Source organism: Pungitius pungitius, chromosome 17, assembly GCF_949316345.1.
Source record: "Pungitius pungitius chromosome 17, fPunPun2.1, whole genome shotgun sequence".
Classification (NCBI taxonomy): Eukaryota; Metazoa; Chordata; class Actinopteri; order Perciformes; family Gasterosteidae; genus Pungitius; species Pungitius pungitius.
The window spans coordinates 5,227,372-5,252,751 of record NC_084916.1 but is presented as its reverse complement, the minus strand read 5'-3'; the positions used below and the strand labels follow the sequence as shown (position 1 = coordinate 5,252,751).

At 40.5% G+C, this 25,380-nt stretch overlaps 1 protein-coding gene across 1 annotated transcript in view; it reads left to right on the top strand.

Annotated features, from left to right (window-relative positions):
• Window positions 1-25,380, top strand: part of thsd7aa (thrombospondin, type I, domain containing 7Aa) — a 91,767-nt gene that overhangs the window by 39,424 nt on the left and 26,963 nt on the right. The window contains exons 5-13 of the mRNA XM_037473338.2: window positions 2,136-2,291; window positions 5,047-5,250; window positions 12,263-12,457; window positions 19,839-20,079; window positions 21,400-21,515; window positions 22,588-22,720; window positions 23,035-23,138; window positions 24,260-24,454; window positions 24,719-24,985. Coding sequence (XP_037329235.2) covers window positions 2,136-2,291; window positions 5,047-5,250; window positions 12,263-12,457; window positions 19,839-20,079; window positions 21,400-21,515; window positions 22,588-22,720; window positions 23,035-23,138; window positions 24,260-24,454; window positions 24,719-24,985 — 1,611 coding nt within the window. The remainder of the gene's footprint in view (window positions 1-2,135; window positions 2,292-5,046; window positions 5,251-12,262; window positions 12,458-19,838; window positions 20,080-21,399; window positions 21,516-22,587; window positions 22,721-23,034; window positions 23,139-24,259; window positions 24,455-24,718; window positions 24,986-25,380) is intronic.

Here is a 25,380-nt window from a genome sequence, read left to right as displayed (position 1 = left end):
CCCCAACTCCATAATCCAGTCCATTTATTGTCCATTTGAGCAATCTCCTTGTCAACACACTCACGCAGATGCAAAATGATCAACTTCCTCATTTTGTCAGACGTTTCTCACTTGATTGCTTCACTCTTGCACACAGCCGTTTATTTCAGGTCAAATTGGTCATATGAGAACTTATTTCAACAGTTATTTCAATCTTATATTATCCTGTGGAACTTCATGAAATCGTTATTACAATTGCATTATGATTATTAAATAACCTTCTTAAATTTACGCTACATAGATGCTTGAATGAATTTTGGTTAAGTTATATTCTATTTTTACTAGTATGAGCTCTAGGTTCTGATCTTCATAGTCCAGTTTCCATGCTTTTTAGTTACAGCAGCACTTCGGGGATCTTAATTCTACTGGACAAAGTTGACAGGAGATCTAATGAAAGTAGATAAAAAAGATGTTAACATGAGTATCTTTCTTTGTTGCTAGGCTTTATTTAATAGTTAAAAGAAAATCATCGAGAGGCTGCTAACAAGAATGTTTCCATAAAAGCTCAGTAATTGCTGTTCAACTGTAGTCTACTTGACATGATAAAAATCACAGAAATGACCCACCACACTTAAATACTTAAACAGAGGCTTGGGAAGTTTAGCGCATAATTCCATTCCCCAATAAAGCTTGTCAATCGTCTCATTTGCTTTTAAACATGATCAGTAAATCCCAGAGAGACAGGATTGTCCTGATTACTATTAGCTATTATCTTTATTTTATTTTTTTACTGTTCGAAAGCAAAGTATTCACTCAGAAATGCAGTGATTACAGCCAGCAGTATCACTGCTTATCACAATGCTACTCAATTAGAGGATTTGGTTGTTTATCCTCCGTGGTGGCACACATTTAATCTCCATTATTTGTGAAAAACAAATTTCCTGTTACAGTTTTTTTCCAATTTGGTTTCCGATCGATGCTGGTCATAATTGGAGAGCGAACGGGGACATGCTATGTAACAGCTGTGCCATCGGATGCCTTGAATGCTCAACTGAAAAGGAACTGGGAGTTGGGTCATTATTGGCAGGTGGCATGTGGTTCCTAATTTGTCGGGTGGATGCGCTGCACAGGGAAGAATAAACCATCTGGCACAGAGATACCTGAGTAAGGTCAGTTTGGGAGGATGTTTCCATCAATCAACCATTGTGGTGGTTGTGAAGAGCTCCTCAGACTGGACAAGATGGGAAGAGAACAAAAGGCTATTACACTCCAAAATGTCTCAATGGCCCATGGGAAAGAAATGGGACTGCTGGATTTAAATTCAGCTCCTGGTATTTCAGTGGCAAGCCTTATATTCCTCCCAGCTGCAAGTTATAACCAATTAGAATGATTTGGCATTTTCACAGTTTGCCAATATTCAGTCAGCTTTTCCTTAGTTTAACCGGCCAATTAGCTCAACCCTGTCCAAATTTGTAGACCAATCAGTGGTGAGCTTTGAAGGATTGTTAGGTGGGAATGTTGCTTTTCTCTCCATTTAGAATATATACTAACTGTAGGGTACATTTAAGCCTTCTGTGGCCAAAACAAGCACAGGAGAATTTTACCTTCAGGGCTCTCTGCCAATAATCCTCATTTGTTAAAGCAATAAACAACTTGTCTCAATGTAAAAGCCATGGGTTAAAATGCAATGGGGATTGCTTTGGATAAAGGCCTCAGCAAAAATGCTGTGTAATGTATTTAACACTAAGCAGATTTATTTTTGACACTTTTTCCGAGTTAACTTAACACGAGTTAACACTTCGTTGAGTTTGATTTAACACTGACAAGATCGGGACGATATAAACAGCATCTTAGAGTTAAAATTGAATCCCACAGAGTTAATTTAACTCTATGAGGTATACTGTGATTATAAGGTGCTTATGTACGAGTCAGAAACCAATATTTCCCAGCCGGTGTGGCAGAGGAAAACATTCCTCATTCTTCATTTAACAAACTGAACTAGTTATCTGAGTTTGATTACGCCATCAATAGTGTCTGCAGGATTTTCAATGACACGAACTGTGGAACATCTTTATTTTAGTCTCTTTCATTGAAGTTTGTTGTGATAGAAACCCATGTTTCCCTATGTAATATTCCTCTCATCTGTGTCTCCAAAGCATTGCGGCCAATGGACAGTGATCTGTGTCTGGGTGTCCCCTTGAACACCACCCAGCTCTGCCATATCAGTTGTCCTGTTGAGTGTGAGGTGTCCTCCTGGAGTGCCTGGGGACCCTGCACCTATGAAAACTGCCAGGACCAGGCAGCCAAAAAAGGTAAGAAGAAATGGCAAATGTATCTGTACTTCTGCGCTTTTTCTAGTCAAGCAGCTAACACTTTATTTCATTCATAAACCCACACACAATCGTACACTGATTGCGGGGGCTACCATGCAATGGGCCACGTCTAACAATCCATTCATTCCCATTCATACACATGCACAGCGATTTGGGGTTAAGTGGCTAGCGGAGCCTGGAGATCAAACATCGCAGCCATGAAAACTGAGGCAACACAACACTTTTGGGAAGAGCTGTATTCACTGGTCTTCCAAATGTTACGCAACCTAAACAAAACATCTGACACTGATATTTTGTTGAGCTGTTGTAGCAGGTTGAGCTGGTACACCAGCGGCCGCTGCCTTGCCTCTTAATTATCCTTGAAAAAGCAGCCATGACAAATGCGTGTTGACTGTGCCTTAATGAAGCGCTTCAAATCAAAGGGACGCCTTGAAATTCTCCAGCATGCATCTTAATGATGGATCCGCTCCCACTAGCTCATTTCCTCACCACTCTGCTTCTGTCCTTCTGCTAAATTTTTACTGTACATAACTGAATGTGAAGATAAAAACAAATACACGCACACAGCATGGCTCTCATTAACCAGAGAGTATATGGACTTCAGATATACGATCTTTTCTATCCTGCTGTGATGGAACATGGGAATCATTTGGCCTTGATAACAACTCGTTAGTTTGTTGATGGTTCGTTTGTACTGTATCCTTTCTCCCTCATATTGAAATTGAGATTTACTTCACATTTGTTTGAACTTTGGTTTGAAAAATAAGTTTGCATCACACACCTATTTTCTCAAAAAAAAGGCAAATTCTTGATTTTCGATTTGTGGGCGATACAAAAATAATTGAATTGAATTGAAATTCAAACCAATACAGATTTAAACCAAAGACCTAACGATAAGAAGTTGTCTTGCGTAGTTTTCTCCAGCTCTGGAGAAAAATCTAAAAAGGGCTCACTTTGTCTTATAATACCAATTTGCTTTCATAAGAAATCTCATCCCACATGACACCATCTCCACAATATAGTCTTCAAACAAGCAAAGTGCTTTAAATTACTTCTGTTTTCAACAGTTTTCATTTACGTGCTTTTTTAAACTTCTTTGGTGATTTCAACAAGTGAAAAAGCATTCAGTTATCTCTGTAATACACAGTTCTCTATTTGTGTTTACTCTGTACACAATGATTTAGTTCACCACAACCAAATCACATTGTGGTAAAGTCCTCTTTTCAGGCTGCTCTCATCAGCTCCGACATAGCCTCCTCTAAAGCTGAAATGAGCAATTAACTATTCAAATTAGTACATTTAACTTAACAAACAATGAAATCTAATTCATTAGTAGTCAATGATTATTTATTTGATATTTTTTGTAATATAAAAGCATTGTTAAATATATGTGATATTTATGTCTTATGAACGGTATTAATACAAAAATGTAAAGGACCGATTATTAAATCAATACATAGTATTTCAAACAATTCATATACTATATAAAGTATTTATGTGTGACCATACAGAGTTTAAAGCACATTGTATATATATACTGTATATTGCCACGTTGCCACAAATGATTGACTATTTCAAATTGCAGCTTGGTCTAACAACAATTAAAAAAACTTGTTTTTAACCCTTTATTTAGTCCTTCATCTTTGATTTAAAATAATTGCAGAGCCCTCGGTTATATGAGCTATTATGTGATTGCTTCCATGTGTCTCTGTCTGACTGCAGCCTTGCCATCTACCCTGCACACAGTGACTGTGAACTGCCTGATCAAATTGAATTCCCTGCACCCCAAGCTTTATCTCCCCTATTATTACCCCACCTCCAAGATAAAACCTCTATCAAAAGGGTCTACACGCATGCTGGTGTATGTTCTACGACCTGACTGATTAAATGCAGTTTTTTGCAAAGGGAAAGAGAAAAATTAAATGGAAACAGGATTTCTGTGGCTTCCCTCTAGGACTGACTTATCGGGCTGTATCAGGAGTGTGGATTAGGGCACGGATGACCTTGTCTTGGCTGAAGCAGACATCCCCCCCCTTCCCATGACCTGGGTCATAGAATCCCCTTCCCTTGAGCAGAGGAAACGGCCAACACAATGAGAACAAACCCCAGCTGGATTAATGGAATGCATTAGTCACTTTGGATAAAAGCTAATCTAATGATATATCGTATAAAACATTCATTATTTTGTTGTTCCTGGATTCTCATTCAACTTCAGGTTTATTGGACTGTCAAGTTAAATAAAATATTACGGTTATCATCAAGGCACACTGTGGTCACAGAGTGAAGTTAGTGCTATTGCTGTGATAATGTTATGATATACAGTAGTTGATGTGCTATTGCGCACACATTACATTAGTTTGTAATCAGCAACTGATTAGCATGGAGAAAAAACGTGATTAAAATGTGAAGCCCGGTTAGGAATATATCTAGAAGAATTCAGCCAAACAACTTCTCTCGTTCTGTTAGATTTCTTTGTCAGATCGCAGGTCAAGTATCAGCGCTGCATCTGCAAAGGCAGGAGACCAAATCACATCCAATGTGTGGTCTCCTAACATTAAAGTAAACATGAGGAACAAAGTGTGAGTGTTGTATGGTTCTGCCTGGTTGGCACCTTGCACTCCTCAACAAGGACGAGACAGTGACTCCCTAAATGAGCACTATGAAAACGTTTTGGATTATCAATCAGGGTGGTTTGTGTTCAGTTAATTCATCAAGGTCCCGTTGTTCTCAACAGGCTTCAAAATGAGGAAGAGGAAGATCACAAATGAGCCGACTGGCGGGACAGGCAACTGCCCCCACCTGATGGAGGCGATTCCGTGTGAAGACCCCAGCTGCTACGAGTGGCTCGTGGCTAAACTAGAGGAGTGCGTCCCTGATAATGACAAGCTTTGTGGACCCGGAACCCAAATGCCACAAGTGCAGTGTGTCAACAGTGACGGTGAGTAGACACATGACATGTTTACATGTGAAGCAGCTATCCATGATACTGTTTTGTTTCTGACAAAATGAAAACAACGGTACATTACCATTGTAAATCTAGCCCATATTGCATCAGAGTCTGAGGCACACATTACTTTTCTTAAGATTTAGCTCCCTTCCTGTTGGGACATTGGAAATCAACATTACTGATGTGTTGATGAAGTCAAACATGGTTTGCAGATGCCCATTGAAAACAATTGTAGGTCTCATTTTGGTTATTTTGTTCTTTTTTTATTTTTCCATAATGTTAATAATAACAATACATTATTTGTACATTACTTTTCAAATATAAGAGTAGCATAACGTTACAGTAAAGGAAGATAGAAAATAGGACTGTTGAGATGCACAAAAGCTTGAAGAATTGTGCATAATTGGTATTTGGTACCAGGAGTCTCAGGCAACAAACCAAAACAGATCCTTTTCACTCACTTGTTTTAAGTTTTCTTAATGACTAATCTCTCAAAAATTAAATTCACAATCTGCTTTTTCATGAAAAAAGGATTAAATGGGTGGGATATAATGCTTTCCACATGAGAACATAAAATATATAAGTAAGAAAGTAGGACGAAGACAGAAAAACTTGCTTCATTTATAGCAGTGGTTACTGAGGTAGCCTCACGTATTGATTCACACAGAAGTTGTAGTATTCAGTTGTGTTTTCATTCATCCAATCCATCGTCAATAGACAAGAGTATGCCAAAAACAATAAAAAGGATATTTAGGATATAAGAAGCATTGATTATGCTTCCTAGTTTGACTGTTTTCAAATCAACAGTGAAAAGGTCTCAAGAGCATTACGTTACAAGCTGACGCGTTCATCTAAAGAGTTACATTGCATTTTGACCCATGTTTTACATTTTGCCTGGGGAGCAAATAGGGATTAGGTGCATCACACTACTCCATGTGCCGCCATCATAAAGAGCACTTTATTACACTTCCAAATCTATTGTTTAAGTAGTACAATTTAAACGTGTTTCTCAAAAACAGGGTGACAACGGAGCTGCTGAGAAACTGACATCTTCAAACTGTGTGCCAGACTTTTGGTGTCCCTCCACTGAAATCTCACTTCATTTTGCCTGCATGAATCACTTATACATGTGTTTCAGAGTCAAGCTTTGACAGCGATACAGTATCAGACTGACTCAAATGGCTCTGTCCAATCATGAAAAAAGGATTTAAAACAAGTGACAGAACAAATAGCATGGCCGAGAAATGTTCATAATGACTGTGTGTTTCATTTTCAAAGTAATAAATAATTTAAGGGACTTCCCAAAAGCAAATGCAGTGAGCAGGATCCACTAGCCTCTATGCTGCATTATACATAACATGCCACTGGGTCCAATTAAAAGTTGCATCTGCAGGACTTTTTTGTACTTTAAGCAAAGGAGATCAAACTTCCTCAGTAAGTCATTGATAAATTGGGTGGCTACAGAAAGCAACTGGAATTCTGGGCATATTTTGTTATTCAGACGAGGGTAAATCAAAGAGTTGCTAAAGCCAATATTCTCTAACAATCTCTCACATATTCTCTGTAGCAGCTCTATTCAGAACATCCACAACCTTCTAAAGTGTGCTAACAAGAACTCACAAAAGAGGTTTTACAAAGGACCATTTCATATTCCAAGGGTTTCATCTGAAACCCAACGATGGTTCTAGCCTTTTGTGTTCTATGAGCTATCTTCAGAAGCTGGTGGATCTGGGTTGAACATCAGCTCTTTAGAAAGAACATTTTATGTAACCCAAAGAGCCAATATAGGAACTCACTTTTCAACAATTAATCAATTATAACCCAGATCTTGTAATTTCATCTAATCTTTTTAGTTCCCTATTGTTTGCGTTTATGTGTGTGTGTGTGCGTGTGTGTGTTTGTCGGACCATGGTAATTAGGAGTAAATTGCTGAACCATACCACAGCAGCTGCTAATGAGAGCTCTGGGGAGAAGCAGAGTGAGGGATGGGGTTGCTCATCGGATTCCATATTATACTCATAGTCAAACCCTTTTGCAGACTGCTGTGCTCTGCAACGTTTCCTTAGCAGTTATTACCCTCCTTCTCGTCCCAAACCCACTGGCTCTCTACAGCTAATTATCTTTATTCTCTTTTTCCTGAATGTAAGATGTAAGGTCCTTAGAAGTAAAGGTTTTCTAATGCGCTTCTGGGATCCCTATTTTCTGTGGTTCATCGTCAGGTGACCGTAAGAGTAATTTGCTGATCAAAGTGATCCTTCCAATCCAAACATGTTAATAGTTTGCATTTACATATCAACAGGCTGCCCACAAAGCCTGGCTCAACATTTCTTGTAATACTACTAGCAAAGGAAAGGATCTTTGTTGTGTCCTGCCCTCAGTCCACCATTATTGGATACAGAATTCGAGCTGTCCTCATGCTTGTCAATAATACCCCAGTATGGAGACACGCAGCCAAGGTCAAAAAAGGGCTCTAAATTGCCCGCAGTGAGGGAGGAACAAGCAGTTTGGCAGATGCAGAGCGGGGTGTGCGGGTTGGGATGTAGGGTTTGAACATATCCTGAATGTAGACTGGACCCGCATGCGTGACGTGACGACCTTTTCTTTATCGATGGCATGTGATCGACTGGTACTGCCTTTGAGATTCACTGGTTGATCGCGATCGAAATAATTGGGCACCCCTGTTGTAGAGCGTGTACCGACAGGGTCGAATTGTCGCTGTAATGTTGGGAGTCAAGGGGAGTTGGTAGTTGAGTGTCACACCAAGGTTCCTAGCAGTCAAAGTCTCTGTTAACACAGAGTTGGTAGGACAACCTTTCCCAGGATCTTTATCCTGGGAAAGGTTCTCCTACCAACTCTGCCTCTGTCGGTCAGACAGGCAGAGATCCGCATTGACGATACAACCGGCGATCCTGATGGTTCAGCAGGGTGGGGGGGTGGCGCTGACAGTACGGCAAAGTCGTCCACACATCGCTGGACGCCCAGAGAGTTTGACATATGTGGTCTATAAGGTTGTTACGGTGGAGTAGTTTGTAGTTTTCTTGGGTTGCGTTTCTTCAGGAGAGTGTTAACTCTTGCCTCCTTCAGAGAGTTGGGGTAACAATCAGATAAAAGGGAAGTTCACTCTTTTTCCAGTCTCCTGTATAACTTCCAGATACAGGAGATGTGGCTGGGAAAAATCCCCTCCAGAACCCGGACTCAGCATGGCGCCCCCTCACTGCTATTCTCCCTCTTCAACAACATCTCAATCTCAGAAGACCCAACTGTCAAAAGTTCACAGATGACACAATGGTGATCGGCCTCATCAGAGAGAAGAGATTGAATAGCTGGCCTTCTGGGAGGGCAGAACTATCTGGAGAGGAATAAGCTCAAAACTGTGTTTTCCCTTTTGTATACGTTAAGAAATATACTGAACAGTATCTGGAGAGTAAAGTGATAAGCATACATGGCAAATAAAGCTATATTTTGATTCAGATTCTGCCATCCAACCTTCACATAATCATTCATTGAGGAGCTAAGTGATGGATATAATACCTTCCTTCTATCCCTTTGTTCCTTGAGGCACTTTTTGTAATATCTGACCATTTAAATGTCTGGTGAATAAGTCCAGGGAAGTAGTTTCAGTCTAAGCCGTTAATAAACAAGTCTTCAAGGTGACTTCATCTTCATCTTCATATCTCTCTTTCTTAATCTTTTTCCATCTTCTGAAAGGCACTCAGTTAAAGAGGTGTAGGCTTCCTTTTTATGGCGCCCTATTAACTTATACATATTGTTGAATTAGATTAGCACAGCCAGTTTGGATTTTGTCTTCCTTTCTCTCCCATTACCTCTGACTGCAAGAGACGCAATCTCCCCCGGATGTAGCACAATTGAATAGAGGAGATGTCCACCTCTGTCTGGTACATTTCCATCAAACAAGGTTCAGGTAGTGGTTTGACTTGTCTAATGTGTGTAAAGTTAAAGAAAAAAGGGTTCCTTTGATTGCCTTCAGTGCTTCTTGACCTCAGAGTGATCTCATATCTCCTCAGCTTCTTCGATCAGTAAAATAAGCAGAGCGATTTTGGAAGAAGGTGCGTTCTTCGAGACTCGTTTGCTGCTATAGCACAATTTCTCTTTTGATATGGTTCTTTTACCCTAAAATTCTTTCAATCACCAGTGAATTAAAACATGTATTTTTTACTACGTCCACCTATTAATTAAATCATTTTACCTGTATATTTCTTTCTGTCAGCTGACATGTGACACCTCCCTAAAACCTCACCTAAAGCAAGAACTGACACCACGATGACACAGCCTTCGGTAGACATTTGGAGTTAGGTGCGTTGACCAACTATAGACCAACATTTACTAGTGGAAAAAAACAGTTAAGAACGAAAAGGGGTCACCAGTACCACTGGTAAGATAATTGACAGTATGTATTTTTCACAGTCCCTCCTTTTCCACTTGGAGCTGTCGTTATGCTTGCTTTTTTAGTTTGTGTTGAGCAGTGTAGACCTGTGTTAAATTCTCAAGAACTAGAGCCCAATCATGCAGTGCTCCTCTAACAAAAGACTTTGTCGAAGCCATCAGTTCAAAAAAGAAAATGTAATGACTTCTTTCAGCATCCATCCCGTTGCTCCATTTGTGCCCTGTAACCAGCACCATCCCACCCCCACAGCCATGTGGTATCCCTCAGAATATCTCTTGACTGCCTCTTATTGATCTTTTGTTGTCTCTTTCTGATGAAAATGGATCTGTTTTCTCCCCGGGGTCCCAGACGTGTCATTTAACTCAGTGGTTGCCATTCCACAATAAGATTTTCACAGATATCAGTGGCAGGATTGACTGGGATAGATTGAGGTGAGCGTGAGGACAGCCTGCAGATCCTGATCGATATTGGAAACACAAGCATCACAGCTGCCCTAAAAAAGAAAGGAAAAACTAAGGTCACCAGGATAGAAATTAGTTAGTGCCATTAGACTATAAAAAACATATTTTTCCAACAATGAGTTATAACTCACACAACTAACAAAGGTTGTATTTATCATTTTAACCAACAGTTAACCCTAACCCTAACCCTACTGTTTATTTTTGGGAACTGCAGCAAAAGTCATTAATTTATCAATTCGATGAATTTTTCATTGTATTTTCATAGTTCATCAGACTGAGCTTTTGGATGACATCTTTTGAAGAATTTGAATTTATTTTCAGAGAATTGTTCTTTCATGTTTCATGAGAATGTTTTTGAGCTCTACACAAAGCTGGATTATATTTATTCAATATAACTACGGTTCTACTCACTATTGTTGAGACCAAAAGGAGGGCGGCCAGTTTGATGACGGTTGACGATGGTAAGAAGGAAAAGACATGAGTTGATGTCTTGGAGAGAAAAGCACATTTTCACATCCCTAAAATATTACTAAATAAAGTAATAGTTCAAACATAGCTCTGTAAATTACAGACCTTTTTAAATATTGACCTTACATTTTCAAACATCCATTTTCAAACATCCATTTACAACACTCACAACTGCCGAGAGTGCAATTTTGAACATATACAAATGATTCATAGGTATAAAGACTATGTCTTGTACTCTATGTATTGCTGTGATTGAAAGAGCAGAAAAACCCATTTTGGACTAGACTGACACAAAATACTTTCCAGATTTCTGAAGCTTACCTACATTTTAACATCTACCAAAATATTGGTTTGTCTATTCCAGAGACATACATGTAGACAGAGTGCCGTAGACCGTCTTTTCCAATGAGGATTGTCAGATTACTCAAATCATCATCGCTCAGACACATGAACATGTTAGTGCTTGATTCAATCCAATTCACTCTTAATCTATGGTCATTTCTGTTTTGGGGGAAGGGTACAAATAAAAGGATATAGTATGATTTCGTATATGTGCTGTAATACTTTTCTTTTTTGTATTTGTATTCATTCGTTTAATACATTCTATTACCTTTTTGAGGTCATGCTGGGCTTTGCTCACACATACTGACACAATTCCTGACACAGATGTTGACAAACTAACTATTAGCATAAACAAATCAAAAATTCCAATAACACAGTAACAACATCTTCTTTTTGTTTATAACAGATAAAAAAAGAAACTGCCCGGTATCGGTACTCAATAAAAATCATTACTAATCATTACAACTAATTGTTTTGTGGATGTTTTTTTGCCTCATAGCTATAATAATAATAATACTTGCGTTTTTTATAGCGCTTTTCTTGGTACTCAAAGACGATTAAATCTAAGTAAGGGAAAAAATACAGATAAGAGAGCCAGAAAACACTAAAAAGCTATTTCATGCCAACATGATCTTTAAGGTTCAGTAAGTTTTGTAAACACAACCTAGTGTGTCTGCTATGATCCAGTAAGCAACTCCTCAAGTGTGGGTACAAACAACTAAAGTTTGTCCCAGGTTTTTTTATTCAACAACAACATTACAAAAGCCTCTCGGGAATGCTCTGCCCATTATTAACACCTTGAGGGGCGGCTGTTTCATTTTGAACAACTTTGATGTTGCAAGCTATTGCTTTATCTTAAGTTTTTGGAATTCTTCTTGTCCTTTATGGCTTCTGGTGATTATTCTGCCACTTATATGTCTTTTTCTCTCGTGAGTTTGTCTGTTGGTAGATTGCGATAAATCTGGGAGTGCTGTTTCACACATCGTCTTACTATTTCATGGATCAAATTATTTTTCTGCTTTGATAACCCTGAATCAGTGTCTAATGTCCTTTTGCCAAGTTATCTTTTGGCCTTTGTCTAGAACAGAACAATGCAGTATGTTGTAATGCGGTGCTTCAAAAATAATAATACAATAATCTCTACATTTTATGGTAGTACGAAATTGTTTATTTGAAACTTTTTAAATGACCCATATGATTCTGTTCTTTTGGTTAAAAACTTTAATATTCCGAAATAATGTCAATATTAAGCACATTTGGATTTTCACAAATTCATGTGACCTTTTGTACATCTATTTTAACCATTAATCTAATTGTGTCCTCACAGGTGAATATGTGGAGAGGCAACTCTGCCGTGACGCCATCCTGCCCATGCCGGCTATCTGTGACGTGCCTTGCCCAAAGGACTGTGCCCTGAGTCCTTGGGCCCCCTGGTCTCTGTGTTCCCACACCTGCTCTGGGAAAAACACTGAGGGCAAGCAGACCAGAGCTCGCTCTATTCTCGCCTATAACGCAGGAGAAGGTAAGCACTGCTAAGTCCAAACAGGAGGGCAAAACACACAGTGTCCAACAGATAGATGGTTTTGCCAATACATGTGACCCATGTGGACTTTTCAAACAATGTGATGTGAACAAACATGCCAGGTAAAGAGTAGAATCTGTCTTGACAAAGCCTTATTGGCCAGAACCACAGTGATGCCAGTTTCAGAATGTCAATTTTTGCTCATATCTCATCTGCCTCTCCTTATTATACTGCAAAGGTTGTGGCTTGGGTTACTGTGACGCAGGGTAAGATATGACTGTAAGGCCAGCTTAGCTGTCACTAAACCTAAAGCACAGTGGTTGTTGTCACATTTAGGGCTGGGCGGTATAACGGTTGGTGTTACGCCATAACAACTGGCGTTGCTCTTCGGCAGGCGGCAGAATATATTTTCACACCTCATCTCCGAGGTTGCAGTGATCGGAGCTACTCGTCTCACGTGTGTTGAGATTGAGTTATCGTTATAACTTTATAACAACAATGAAGAACCCACAACAAACTCTCTTTAACCGGGTAAAACACCACAACACAACAGCTTGTGACACATAAACAATTTGAAACACTAATAATTGTACATTCATAAAAATGACCACGCCAAACTGCATTCTGGGTACAGCTCAAAAAAGAAGTAACGTTAACTTTGTTGCTACATGAAAACACGAAAAAGGAGGAACAACAATCGACCAGAGATGCATTAACACAACTTGAGAGTGGAGCTTTGTCTGTTTGGAGGGTTTTTGGTTTTGGAAAATCAGACCTAATTTGGATCAGAAAACGATTTATTGCAAAGCCTGTTGAGCCACTGGTATTGCCTCTGGTGGCAACACCACAACAACAACGCGCTAACGAGTTAACAAGCTAACAAGCTAACTCCTGGCCAGTTGCGAGCGAGTTGGTGAGCGATTGGCGAACAGCTGATCGGGTAGCCGCCCATCTCTAGTTACATTGTTAAAAGTTGATGTATAACATTTCCTTTTGTTTCAACTAATTCACAACAATGTGGCCTTTACTTCTGTTCAATTCAATTCAATTAATTTTATTTTATATAGCCCAAAATCGCAAATAACAAATTTTCCTTAGAGGGCTTTACAGTCTGTACACATGCGACATCCTATCCTCTATCCCGAAACACCCACATCGGCACAGGAAAAGGTCCTTCCCTGCTGTCATTGGTCAATGTTTGTAGACAAAAGCATCTGTTTTTGGGGAGGTAGAAGTAGGTCTATATCCATGTAATCTGTTCCATTGATCTGCTGGCCCAGCAAAATTCCTTTTAGAATAGAAAAGAAATCTCGTACAAATTAGAAGAAGTATTGAGCATTTCTTACCATTAAGGAGCTTCAAACTCCAGGTGAGGACTGGTAATCTAAAGGGGGCTGTAAGTAGACTGACGTGAGTGCTACTGTGTTAAAGCTGTGCCCATCCAAGCTGTCATTCAAAACTGTGAGAACTGAGCCAAGGAACCTCATCGGGAGAGGAAATTGGATGCTGCACAAATGGCTGGCATTTGGCTTGGCAGCGGATCACAATTTTATCTTTTACATCCCTGCTGGTATTTTAAGAGCTCTTGTTGTGTTGCTGTCTTTGGCACATTTGCAACATGGCAGTGTGCACGCTGGTTTCCATGTAGATAGATACTCTTCCTTTGTACATGCTGGACACAGGGAGGATTGCAAACCAGAACCCAATGCAAGCTGCATGCTCCTTGGGTTTTAGCTTAGGCTTTAGGATACAGACAGTGTAGTGTTAAGACCTTTAAACAACAGTGACTTTTTTTGCGATTAAGTCACATGCATTATATGTTTTTCAAAATGTTGCTTTTGATACAAGTATTGAGCATTAAAATAAGAACTAATCCCATAGTGCAGAACGGACATATTCAAGACATAGTCCATTATTCAAAGCCAAGATGGTTGACTCCTTCCATTCTAACCTATCACAATAAAAGACTCAACATATGCGTCACGGAACCTGAAAGGAATAAGATTACTAACAGTAGCATTTGCCGTTGTTGGGCCTTATGCGGGGGACCATTTGTTGGGCACGATGTAGGGGTAATGGGTTGGTAATAGCTAGTGTGAAATTACCTCATTGACATCAATAGAATTATTGATAATTGCTAAGATAATTCACAAAATAAATAAATAACAGGGAACCACCCTAAAAAGGGACTAATAACCAAATTATAAATCAAGTCTCATAATTGATTTTCACTCATTAAGAGCAAGGAATTTAAGGTTTGATTTTGTACACTGACTATGTTTTCTAACCAGCACTACAGTACACACTTCTCCTTGAAGTAAAACGGGCTTTATTGACTACATAATACTAATCAGATCGATACCATTTGAATCAACAAATGCTACTATACGATATTCTAATATCTAAACAACAAATTAAAACATTCATTCATGCATGTGGAGGGGGATGTGTGTGTGAGATAAGGAGGGGAGAGCTCAGGAAGGGAGCTAGCTGGCAAAGCATATGGCAAACGTGTTGGTAATAGGCTGTGTATGTCGACCACGTGTGTTCCTCACAAAGTTAAACCTCTGTCTGTAGGTAACTTTCTATGTGTGGAGCTACAGGTGTATTGGTTAGTATATTAGAAATCAAAGAAAGAAGGAAAGACTCAAAGCAAAGCATAGCCTATTCGGAACAGTGAGGCACAATAGCGGTTCGTAAAGATACACAATATCTCGTTAAACAATACAGTGAACACAAAAACAAAATTGACAACACAAGCTAATCTAATTTCTGCCCAGACGTAGCCTTACTGTGCATTAATGGGGTTTTCTGTGTTTCTCGAGTCTCGTTTAACTCTGTCTTTTGGTGCGGGGATCGATTGGGGATCATGAGGACCGTTGGATTTCTTATTGGCGCAAAAGCTGTTTTGTGCTCTTGTAACGCACAAGTTGTATCCAAGGGAGTAGAATAAGTTTTCCTTCTTGGCGAGTTTCTTGGGCCGGAAGTGAAGACTGAGGCAGCCGGACTGTGGAGCCAGTTTGGAAAATAAATATTCAGGAGAGGCTGTCTTTAACCTCACACTGACCTGAGGTCAGCCTGGAAAGCAAAAGATTCAGGAGAGGCTGTGATTAACCATGCAAAGGCCAGTTCAGAAAGGGATTTGAAGAGAAATACTGTCATTAACCTTGCATCGACGCAAGTTGATTCGGAAAGAAAGTTTGAGAGAGGGAGCTCACAGTCCACACCAGGGGGACCCCTGTGATGTCTGTGGCTTGGCCGCTCGGATCTCAGAACTTTTCCACCCAGAGAGAGAAGTCACACCTAGGTGTGAAGGCACATTCCTTTCTGGGGTTTTATCTCCTGCAGCAGAAAACTGCATTGGAAAGTCAGCCTTAGTTTTACGCTATGGTAGGAGCCCAACGCCGTAATATAATTTAGCCCAGACAGAAGAAGAGCAGCAAGTTTATTTTGAACCTTTTACTGAAAAGAAATGCAACGGTTGCAGCAAGCGATGATCAATGTTGGAAATGTATCAATCATTGGTTTATTATATTAAAAAATTAAATTCTGATTTGTTGGCAAACAACATACTATAAGACTTCTAATCATTCTGTCAAAATCTGTTTCCTTCTTATATTTCTTTTCTTATCTTAATTTCATATTCCTGTCAGTTATTTTAACATGGACCTTCAAATTTCTTAAATATGATTTGAGTTTAACTGGTAGCACTTAAATAACTATCAATGAACTATTAAATCATCCAGTGCAGATATAATGGTTCTTCAGTGTAAGAGTTAATGAGCTCCATGCCTGATAAATGACATTAGCCCTGTGCAGTTACACAGAGGTCAGCCATATCTTCTGTCTGCGGCTCTCTCTCGTGTACAATACAGACTCCCCATTGCTGACTGGAGATGGCCTTCGATGCATTCTGAGGCGTTAATGGATGACGTTCTCCTCAGGGTTCTCTTTTTCCCAAGATGATGTCTGCTTCATATGACAGGGCTTTGCTGTGAAGAGGGTCACACAGTGTGCACACCCCAGCTGGGTCCATATCTGGCTCCTGGCTCTTTGTAGACATTCGGCACCTTGGGTCAGCTCTTCTCTGCTGTCTTCTCTCTGATTGATCGTGCTGAATATCAAAGCTAAAAGCTGATCTGTAGCCTTACTGTTAATGTTTTGAGCCTTTGATAGAGATAACCAAAATAATATAGTATGATGTATGATCCAATCATGAAGTAAGTGTCAATTATAATATACTATAATGACTAAAATTCATTATCTTTGGTTATCTGCTATACAGGTCCATCATTTTTAAATCCTGCAAATCAATAATTGCTATGATTATATCCTTGGATTTTCTGTAGACTTCATTTTCTGATTGTAGTTCCTTTCCTTTTGTCCAGCCAAGTTGGATATTTAGTTACAAGCTGCCCAGTCATTCTGCTCCTCAGTAAAGGCTGCAGGTGCTAGCATTTGTATAAGTGTGTAGAAAATGAATTTGTATTTGAATTTGTCCTTTGTATTCATAATGTGTGGAGACCAGAGGCACTCCTCTTGTTGAAACATTCATTAGTATGCCTCATTTAAATGTATTTAAGTGATAATATAATACACATATAAGCATAAGTTATGATGTAGTACAATTCATGCAATCAGTGCAATTCAAAATGCATTTTGAATGAAAATCAAAAGAGCACATACAACATGAATATAAATAAATAGTCTTTGAGGTGAAAGAATGCTCAAAGAAATTGATTAATGGATAATATGACAAGTAAAGTGGTTACCAGTTTAGATCTGTACATACATATAGCAGAGCACTGGACAAAAGAAGCCAGTGCATCTTGGTTAGAATCCACCAGCATGCATAGCACTTGGATATCTTGGCAAACTCCCTCTGGGCTCCAGGGCTACCATCCAAGAGTCCTTTTAGAATAGAAAGTTATCTTCATGATGGTAATTCAATTCAATTCAATTCATTTTATTTTGTATAGCCAAAAATCACAAATTACAAATTTGCCTCAGAGGGCTATACAGTCTGTACACATGCAACATCCTCTGTCCCGAAACCCTCACATCGGCACAGGAAAAACTCCCCAAAATATGAAAAAAACCTTCAATAGGGAAAAAAGGGAAGAAACGTTAGGGAGAACGTCAGAGGAGGAATCCCTCTCCAGGGATGGACAGACTTCAATGGATGTCATGTGTACAGAATCAACAATGTAAAAATGTACAATACATTCAATTTCTCTAACAGAAATGATACAAGTAATTGCAAGTAGCAGAACAAGTGTACGGCAGGACCACTGCAGGGACAGCCACCATCAGGTCGAACCACCATCAACAGAGGCTTCTGTGGGGAGCGAGAGCAGAAATATGTTGGTTTATGATGACAGTAATATGAATCATATTTAAAGTAATGATGATGGCAGCAGCAGGTGTCAGCAGAGCCCTGCCAGGAGTCAGAACCGGGGTCCGCACGAAACTATGATCCACGGAGACCTGCTAGGCGAGAAAGCACAAAGAACCCACAGAAAGAAGCTGAATTAGTGATGTACATTGGATGATTGTGGAAGGAGAGAGTGAGAGTGTGAGAGTGAGAGAGGGGCTCGGTGTGTCCTAAGAAGTCCCCCGACAGTCTCAGTCTAGAGCAGCTTAACTAAGGGCTGGTCCAGGCTAACCTGAGCCAGCCCTAACTATAAGCAATATCAAAGAGGAACATTTTAAGCTTTATCGTAAATGAACTGACCAAGTCTGCCCCCCGGACTGAAAGTGGAAGCTGGTTCCACAAAAGAGGAGCTTGATTACTGAAGGCTCTGGCCCCCATCCTACTTTTTAAAACTCTAGGAACCACAAGTATCTACGGAGCGCAGATGCCTTGTATGGCAATACGGTGTAACAAGCTCTTTAAGATAAGACAGTGCCTTGTAGGTGAGGAGAAGTACCTTCTTGATTTAACAGGAAGCCAGTGCAGAGAAGTTAATACAGGAGTTATATGATCCCATTTCTTAGTTCTTGTCAATACACGTGCTGCAGTATTCTGAATCAGCTGAAGAGGTTTAAGCGATTTACAAGAGCAGCCTGATAACAAAGAATTACAGTAATCCAGTCTAGAAGTAACAAATGCATGAACTAGATTTTCTGCATCACTTTGAGAGAAAGGAAGTTCAGGAAGGGTGACAGGAAGTTTCTGATTTTTGATATATTACGTAGATGAAAAAAGGCAGTCCTTGAAGTCTTCTTTATATGAGAGTTGAAGGACATATCCTGGTCTAAGAGAACTCCAAGATTTCTGACGGTGCTGTTGGATACCAGAGCAATTCCATCCATAGAGACTGTATCACGTGACAGCTGACTTCGAAGGCGCTCTGGGCCTATCATGATAACTTCCGTTTTTTCCGAGTTTAACATCAGGAAGTTGCAGGTCATCAAGTTTTGATGTCTCCAAGACAATCCTGAAGTCTAACAAGCTGGTTTGGTGTCTTCTGGCTTGATCGATAGATACAGTTGAGTATCGTCTGCATAACAATGTTATATATGACAAACGTTTATGCAGATGTTTTCTGATAAGCATGTACAGGGTAAATAGAATCGGTCCAAGCACAGAACCTTGTGGGACTCCGTGAGCAACATTGGTGGTCCTCGATGATTCATAAAAAGTGGTTGGAAAATACAAGCATTGTTTAGTTTCATCGCTGCTGATAATTTCATTCACCTGCTTTCACATCAGAACTTTGTAGCTCAGTGAAAGTTCAGTCAGATTCTGTAAACACGGCAATTTCATCTTCCCAACTGCTCATGAGTTCTCCTTTTAATCTTTCCTTGACCATGTTATAAGAAAAAGGGGTTTAAATGGATGTCATATTTGGACTTTTCGTAGCCTTAATATTTTTTCATTCTACCTGAAATGTTTGATAGACATTTCCCTCATGAAAATTTGTGAAAGGTTGGTTCTGTTTCTCAGTTACAGATCAAATATTTGGGTTAATAATGGGTTGAATCTCAGTCAAATATACATATGTTCAAGATAAGAGAGAATATGCGTCAAATAAACAATTAGAAAGCGGCGATTACGATGTCATTGAACGTCTCAGACCAACCTTGATGAAGAGACCAGACTTTTGAAGATACCTTTCTTTTGTGGTCAAATGGATTGCACTCACGATTATAGAATAGAATTCTAGAATTTGAGGAATATAATTCTAGTAGAATTGTAGAATTCAAAAAGAATTGTAGACTTCAAAAAGAATTCTAGAATTCAAATAGAAATCTAGAATTCTTCAAATACTTAGAGGTTTCCCATCCCTGTGTATTACTGTAGTCTACTATTGGGTTATGTTTCCATCCGTAGCCCAGCTCAGACATTGATGCTTTTTTGTTTTTCGTCATTTCTCAGGTGGAATCCAGTGCCCCAACAACAGTGCTCTGCAGGAGGCGAGGAACTGCAACGATCACCCATGTACTGTGTACCACTGGCAGACCGGCCCGTGGGGGCAGTGCATAGAGGATACCTCCATTCCAGCCTCTAACACTTCTGCGAGCAGGACACGCGGCGACGATGCCTCCTGCTCTGTGGGGATGCAGACCCGCAAGGTCATCTGTGTCCGGGTCAATGTGGGCCAGGTTCCTCCAAAAAAGTAAGAATTCACCAAACTTCTACTTCTCACACATAGAGGTGTGTTCAAAAAGTTGAATGTCATTCCATCCCGGGTGGAAACAGTTTAACCAAATTGGCGGCAGTATAGATGATGTTCTGTACGAGTCTGTTGATTTGATGGAAGGGGAAAATAATCCCAATTTAAAATACTTATTTCAGAAAAAAAGCATCCAGACACCAAGCTTAAAAACACCAAACTTGTGAACAACTGGTTGCAGTGGCAGCAGGCTTTGAAAAGCTTCCATTGGTAGAAGTGAAAGGTATTCACTGCTTTTAGTTGCAAAAGTGTTTGCTTATGGCATTTTGTGGAGTTTATTCTCCTGGTCATTTTTTTGTTGCTTTCCAACAGATGTATTAGCTGATGAGCTGCTGAATTATATATTTATTTATTCAACAGAAAGTGATCATTATTCTGACAGCCACCACCAACCCCCATCTCCCACGCTGTGTATGGAAATTAATATCACTTTTTATTCCTACACTTGCTAAAGCCAATGCTACATTCTGAGCAGTGAGCTCACAGCCTTGGGACACACTTAGACATCAATGGAGAGAGTGGCACCGCCTCTCACAAACAGCACCAGCTGCGACCAGGATGGGGGACCACCGGCACTGAACAGGAATTGGCATTGGATTTCTCAATAATGCGTTGGGATACTGGTCAAATGTTTTTTTACATGTTTAACATGTACCAATGTCTGTTTGCCATAGAGGTTTTTCACTTCTCTGCATTTGGAGAATGGCTCGGCACACACTTGGTGCCTTACTTTTTCTATGGGTTTTCAGGATTTGACAATGGATTCAGTTTCAGTGCAACCTGTCAAATTACTGCTGATGAGTGGAAATGCAGAATGCAAACATTTTCAGGAACATATCCTTTGAGAAGCTAAGAACTAAAACAAGATAGTTTGGGACCATTGTTGCAAAGTTGAAAAACACTAGATAAGTGTTTAGTAAATGCATTCACGTCGTTCAAGTAAAATGTACTGTCTTTAGGAGTATAGTCTTGGCTGAAACGTCCTAGTCTTGGTTAATTTCAGAGTAACAAGCTGCAGCAAGGGCTAAAGCATACAAGATGTATCACAAGATTAAGTTGATGAAAGGAATTGCCTGTCCTCACAATGCTATGCCCCAGCATACACACATACACAGTCAAAGTATCCATAGCTGAGGTCAGGCACAATGGGAGTCTCTCAGTGATCTCCCAGCATGGTTCTTTGGCTCTGATCCGGCTCATCTCTATTGGACATTAAGGGGGTTTCTGTGTACTTGCCTGAGCGTGTCAATGATGTACTTCCAGGTGTCCAGAGAGTCTGCGCCCAGACACCGTCAGACCCTGCCTGCTGCCATGCAAGAGAGACTGCATCGTAACCCCGTACAGCGACTGGAGCCTCTGCCCAGCAACGTGTCGAGCAGGTAGGTTTGTCTCTCTGTTGGCCTCAGCGCACACAGTGAGACGGCCAAACACACCAGTGTCAGGAGAGGGAGTGCACCTAAGCCTCAAGTCATGCAATATACCAAAATATTGGAATAACAAGAAAACTGTGTGCAGATATTGAAAAGAATGGGTCAAGGCCGTTGACAACCCTGTGACTCTGTGATGAAACGGGTAGAGATGGTTGTGTTTATTTATATGGGGTGGGCCGGGATTCAAACCGCCAACCTTGCGGCTCACAGCGCCACCATCTCACCACTACTATTAACCAGACTGGAACCCACGTGCCAAGCCAATGTGTTATGTTAAGTAAGAGAGCTCCAAACTATTTTCAGCCTCATCATTTTGTGGCTGTTATTCCCCCGAGTCTTGCTTTAGGCATTGGCATAGTTACTCCCTTAGGGCACATACTGAACACATCATATTGTATCTGTTTACAGTATGAATGGGTCAGTCTCATTGCTCAGTAGTTCTGGCAATGAGTGCAGATCATCTATTAACAGTTTGGTTGGTGTTTCTATCTCCTGCTCTTTCCGTCCAACCTTGCTTTCTGCTATTAGAGTCAGAGCAACTGAGGTATTTTAAAGAGCTACAAAGGGCACGTGTAGACTTGGGATAATATTCTAAATCCCCGTCTGTCATGATTATCCTCCCTTTGACGTGGTGAGTTACAGTGAGCAGATAGATACATTGACATATTGTGAGAGATGACACATACAACAACAAATAGACCTTTTTGCAGGGTTCTTATTTTACTGAAAAACTACTCTTCTTGACAAAACAAATGAAAAACTGCACATGCACGAGGCGACTTGACATCCTGGTAAAAAAGGGCAAGTGACATTAATAAAAACCTGACACCATTGAAGAGGACGTGCTGGCTTGCTGTTGGGTGAATGATTGGGGCTTAAGTATAGGTGGGGCGGATGATTAACTAACTGAAATACAGCAAATAGTACCTTTTGAAAGTTGAGACATGCTATTTCACATGAACCACATCCAAGCTAAAACTAGACTCTCAAATGCACACCTGTTTTCTTCTTTCTTCCCGAGGCGGTAACACCAAGAAGAAGCAGTACAGGAAACGTATTATGATCCAGATACCAGCCAATGGGGGACAGGACTGTCCTGAAGTTCTGACCCAGGAGAGAGAGTGTGATGCTCCGTCAGTCTGTCAAGGATACAGGTAGGCTATTCAGCATTTACACACCTGCACACATTACATAGTGACAACATCCCTGTTAACCTACAAGTCATAGTTGTGAGTCATTTTGGAAGATTAGGATGTCCTCATGCTGCCCAAAGCCTTCCCATGGCATATTTAATGACTCTTTTAATCATGGCCTTGGTTATGGATTATTATTCCCACATTCGAGCACTCATTGATAGTGGAGCATTTTGCGCTAATTTTTCAGGGTTGAAAACTTCGAAACATTTTCCCTTTCGCCTCGTTTGGTTTCTACACACTTGTGATTCTGATACCTTTTTATTGTATTTCAGATGGAAAACCCACAAGTGGCGGAGATGCCAGCTGGTTCCATGGTCAGTTCGACAGGACAGTCCTGGAGCTCAGGTGACATGTGGGCCCGGACTGCAGGTTCGAGGTAAGGACAGAGACATGCACAGACTACACATGATCAGATCCTTCCGTATACATGCTGTCTTTGTGAGAGCCTGGAGTAGAGCAGGGGACGTCAAAGCGGTGCCTGGTGCTTGAATACAACTTTAATTTACCTGACGATGTCTTAGGTCTGAGATGAAGGAGGTGAATGTTTCAGTCCAAGAGTAACTGATTCTCAAATCTCACCTTCTCAACTACAGTAAACCAATAAACTTGAATTATGCGTTTGAATGCCAGAGGCTGAGATCTGTGTGTGTGTGTGTGTGTGTGTGTGTGTAGAGGGGTGGGGTGGGGGGTGACACCATTAGTCTCCTGTGTCAGAGCCTGAGACCATTATTAGATTCCAATGATGAGCATCCTGCTCCTCCATTACCTGTAATAGTATATTCTGAGAAGAGAGAAACAAGCCTCTTCCGATTGAACCACTCACTCGATACAACATGGAGAAGTTTGCAGCCATCTTACTAGTATGTCCCATGAATGTTTGTATTTGGTTAAGAAACCTAGACTCAGTGATGATGCTTGGATGTTAGCGCTTTTATCTCCCATCCAACCAGTAGTATTTCCATGATGTCCTCCACTTGTTAAAGGAAAATATACCTTTGATCCATATCATCTTAAGTGAAGATAACATTTCTCAGCAAGTTTAAAAATGTATTGGCGTATCCACATGCTTTTGTGCACACATCAAATCTACAAAGTATGACTAACAAGTAGGTAAGTGATAGGGCATGTTTCTCTCCATGAAAATTGAGATGGACATACATTTTACAGCTGGATCACCTTTACAAATGATCAAAACTTACTTTGGATTCTAAACAATGTAATTGTAATTTGTTCTCTAAACATAGCAGCAGAACGGTGATAATAAAGTTTACTTTGTTTAGGCATCCAATAATGTGTCAAAGTACCCAGTACACTAGGTACTTAATGCATTGACAATGTATGTACAAAGTTGTTTTTAGGACACTGGAAGTGTGGAGTCAGTTTGGGGCGTCAGACGCAACAATCTGCTGTGAACACACGGATGATGTTGCTATCATTAACATCAAAGTGATAAGTTTCCGCCATCATTAAACTGGCTTTGCTCTATCTCTACTGCAGCCGTTTCGTGCCGGAAGCAGGATGGTGGGCAGTCAGACGTTGAAGCTTGTCTTAAGTTAGCCAGCTCCATGCCGCCTCTCACACAGTCCTGCCAGCTGCCCTGCCAGGAAGACTGTCAACTCAGCAGCTGGTCCAAGTTCTCCTCCTGCACAGCCGACTGCGTGGGCGTCAGGACTCGCAAGAGGATGCTAGTCGGTGAGTGACAGACTTGGATTTCGATCTCACTTCAAGAAGACATGCACCTCTAGAGTAAGATCAGTGAATGGGATGTTTTTAATTTGTATAATGCCAGAGTGCTACAAACAACCATGTTCTTTTCTACACCTAAATGTCTGCTGCTCCACAGGGAGCAGTCACTAAGCGGCCTCAAGGAACCAGCTAGGGGCAACGAAATGAAACGGCATAATTTACCAGAACCTTATTCAGGATAATGGTTTATGTTTTTGTTTTTTTCCCCAGGGAAGAGCAAAAAGCGTGACCAGTGTAAAAACAACCAGATGTACCCCCAGAGCGAGACCCAGTACTGCCCATGTAACAAATACAACGCCCAGCCTGTGGGGAACTGGTCGGACTGCGTCCTACCCGAGGGGGGGCGTTTGGAGGGTCAACTGGGCATGAAGGTCCAAGGGGACATCAAGGAGTGTGGCCAAGGATATCGGTACCAAACCATGGTGTGCTACGACCAGGACAATCGCATAGTGGAGACCTCTCGCTGCAACAGCCATGGTGAGTTATATATGCTCAAAGAATCCTTCTTCTTGTGTACAAACACATTGTAAAACAACAAATCATCAAGTTCCAGTGGTGACCAAGTTTATTACAAAGTGTCTCTGTCAAAGAATGTATATTTTACCTCTCTGTCATAAATTATTGCAACACGCTTGACCAATAGTGTTATGTTATGCTGGCAAACATTTGATAGATATTGTTGATAAAACTTGTAGCTGACTTTGAGGCGCATCTACTATTACATTACTTTTATATCACAAACACCTTTGCAATGCATATGTAACGTGTCTGGTTACCGGTCGGTTCTCTGGGTGCACGAAGGAGGCGGATAAAAACACTGTTGTTTGTGTATTTGATCACGGGAATTATAATTTTGTTCCCTTGTGGACTCT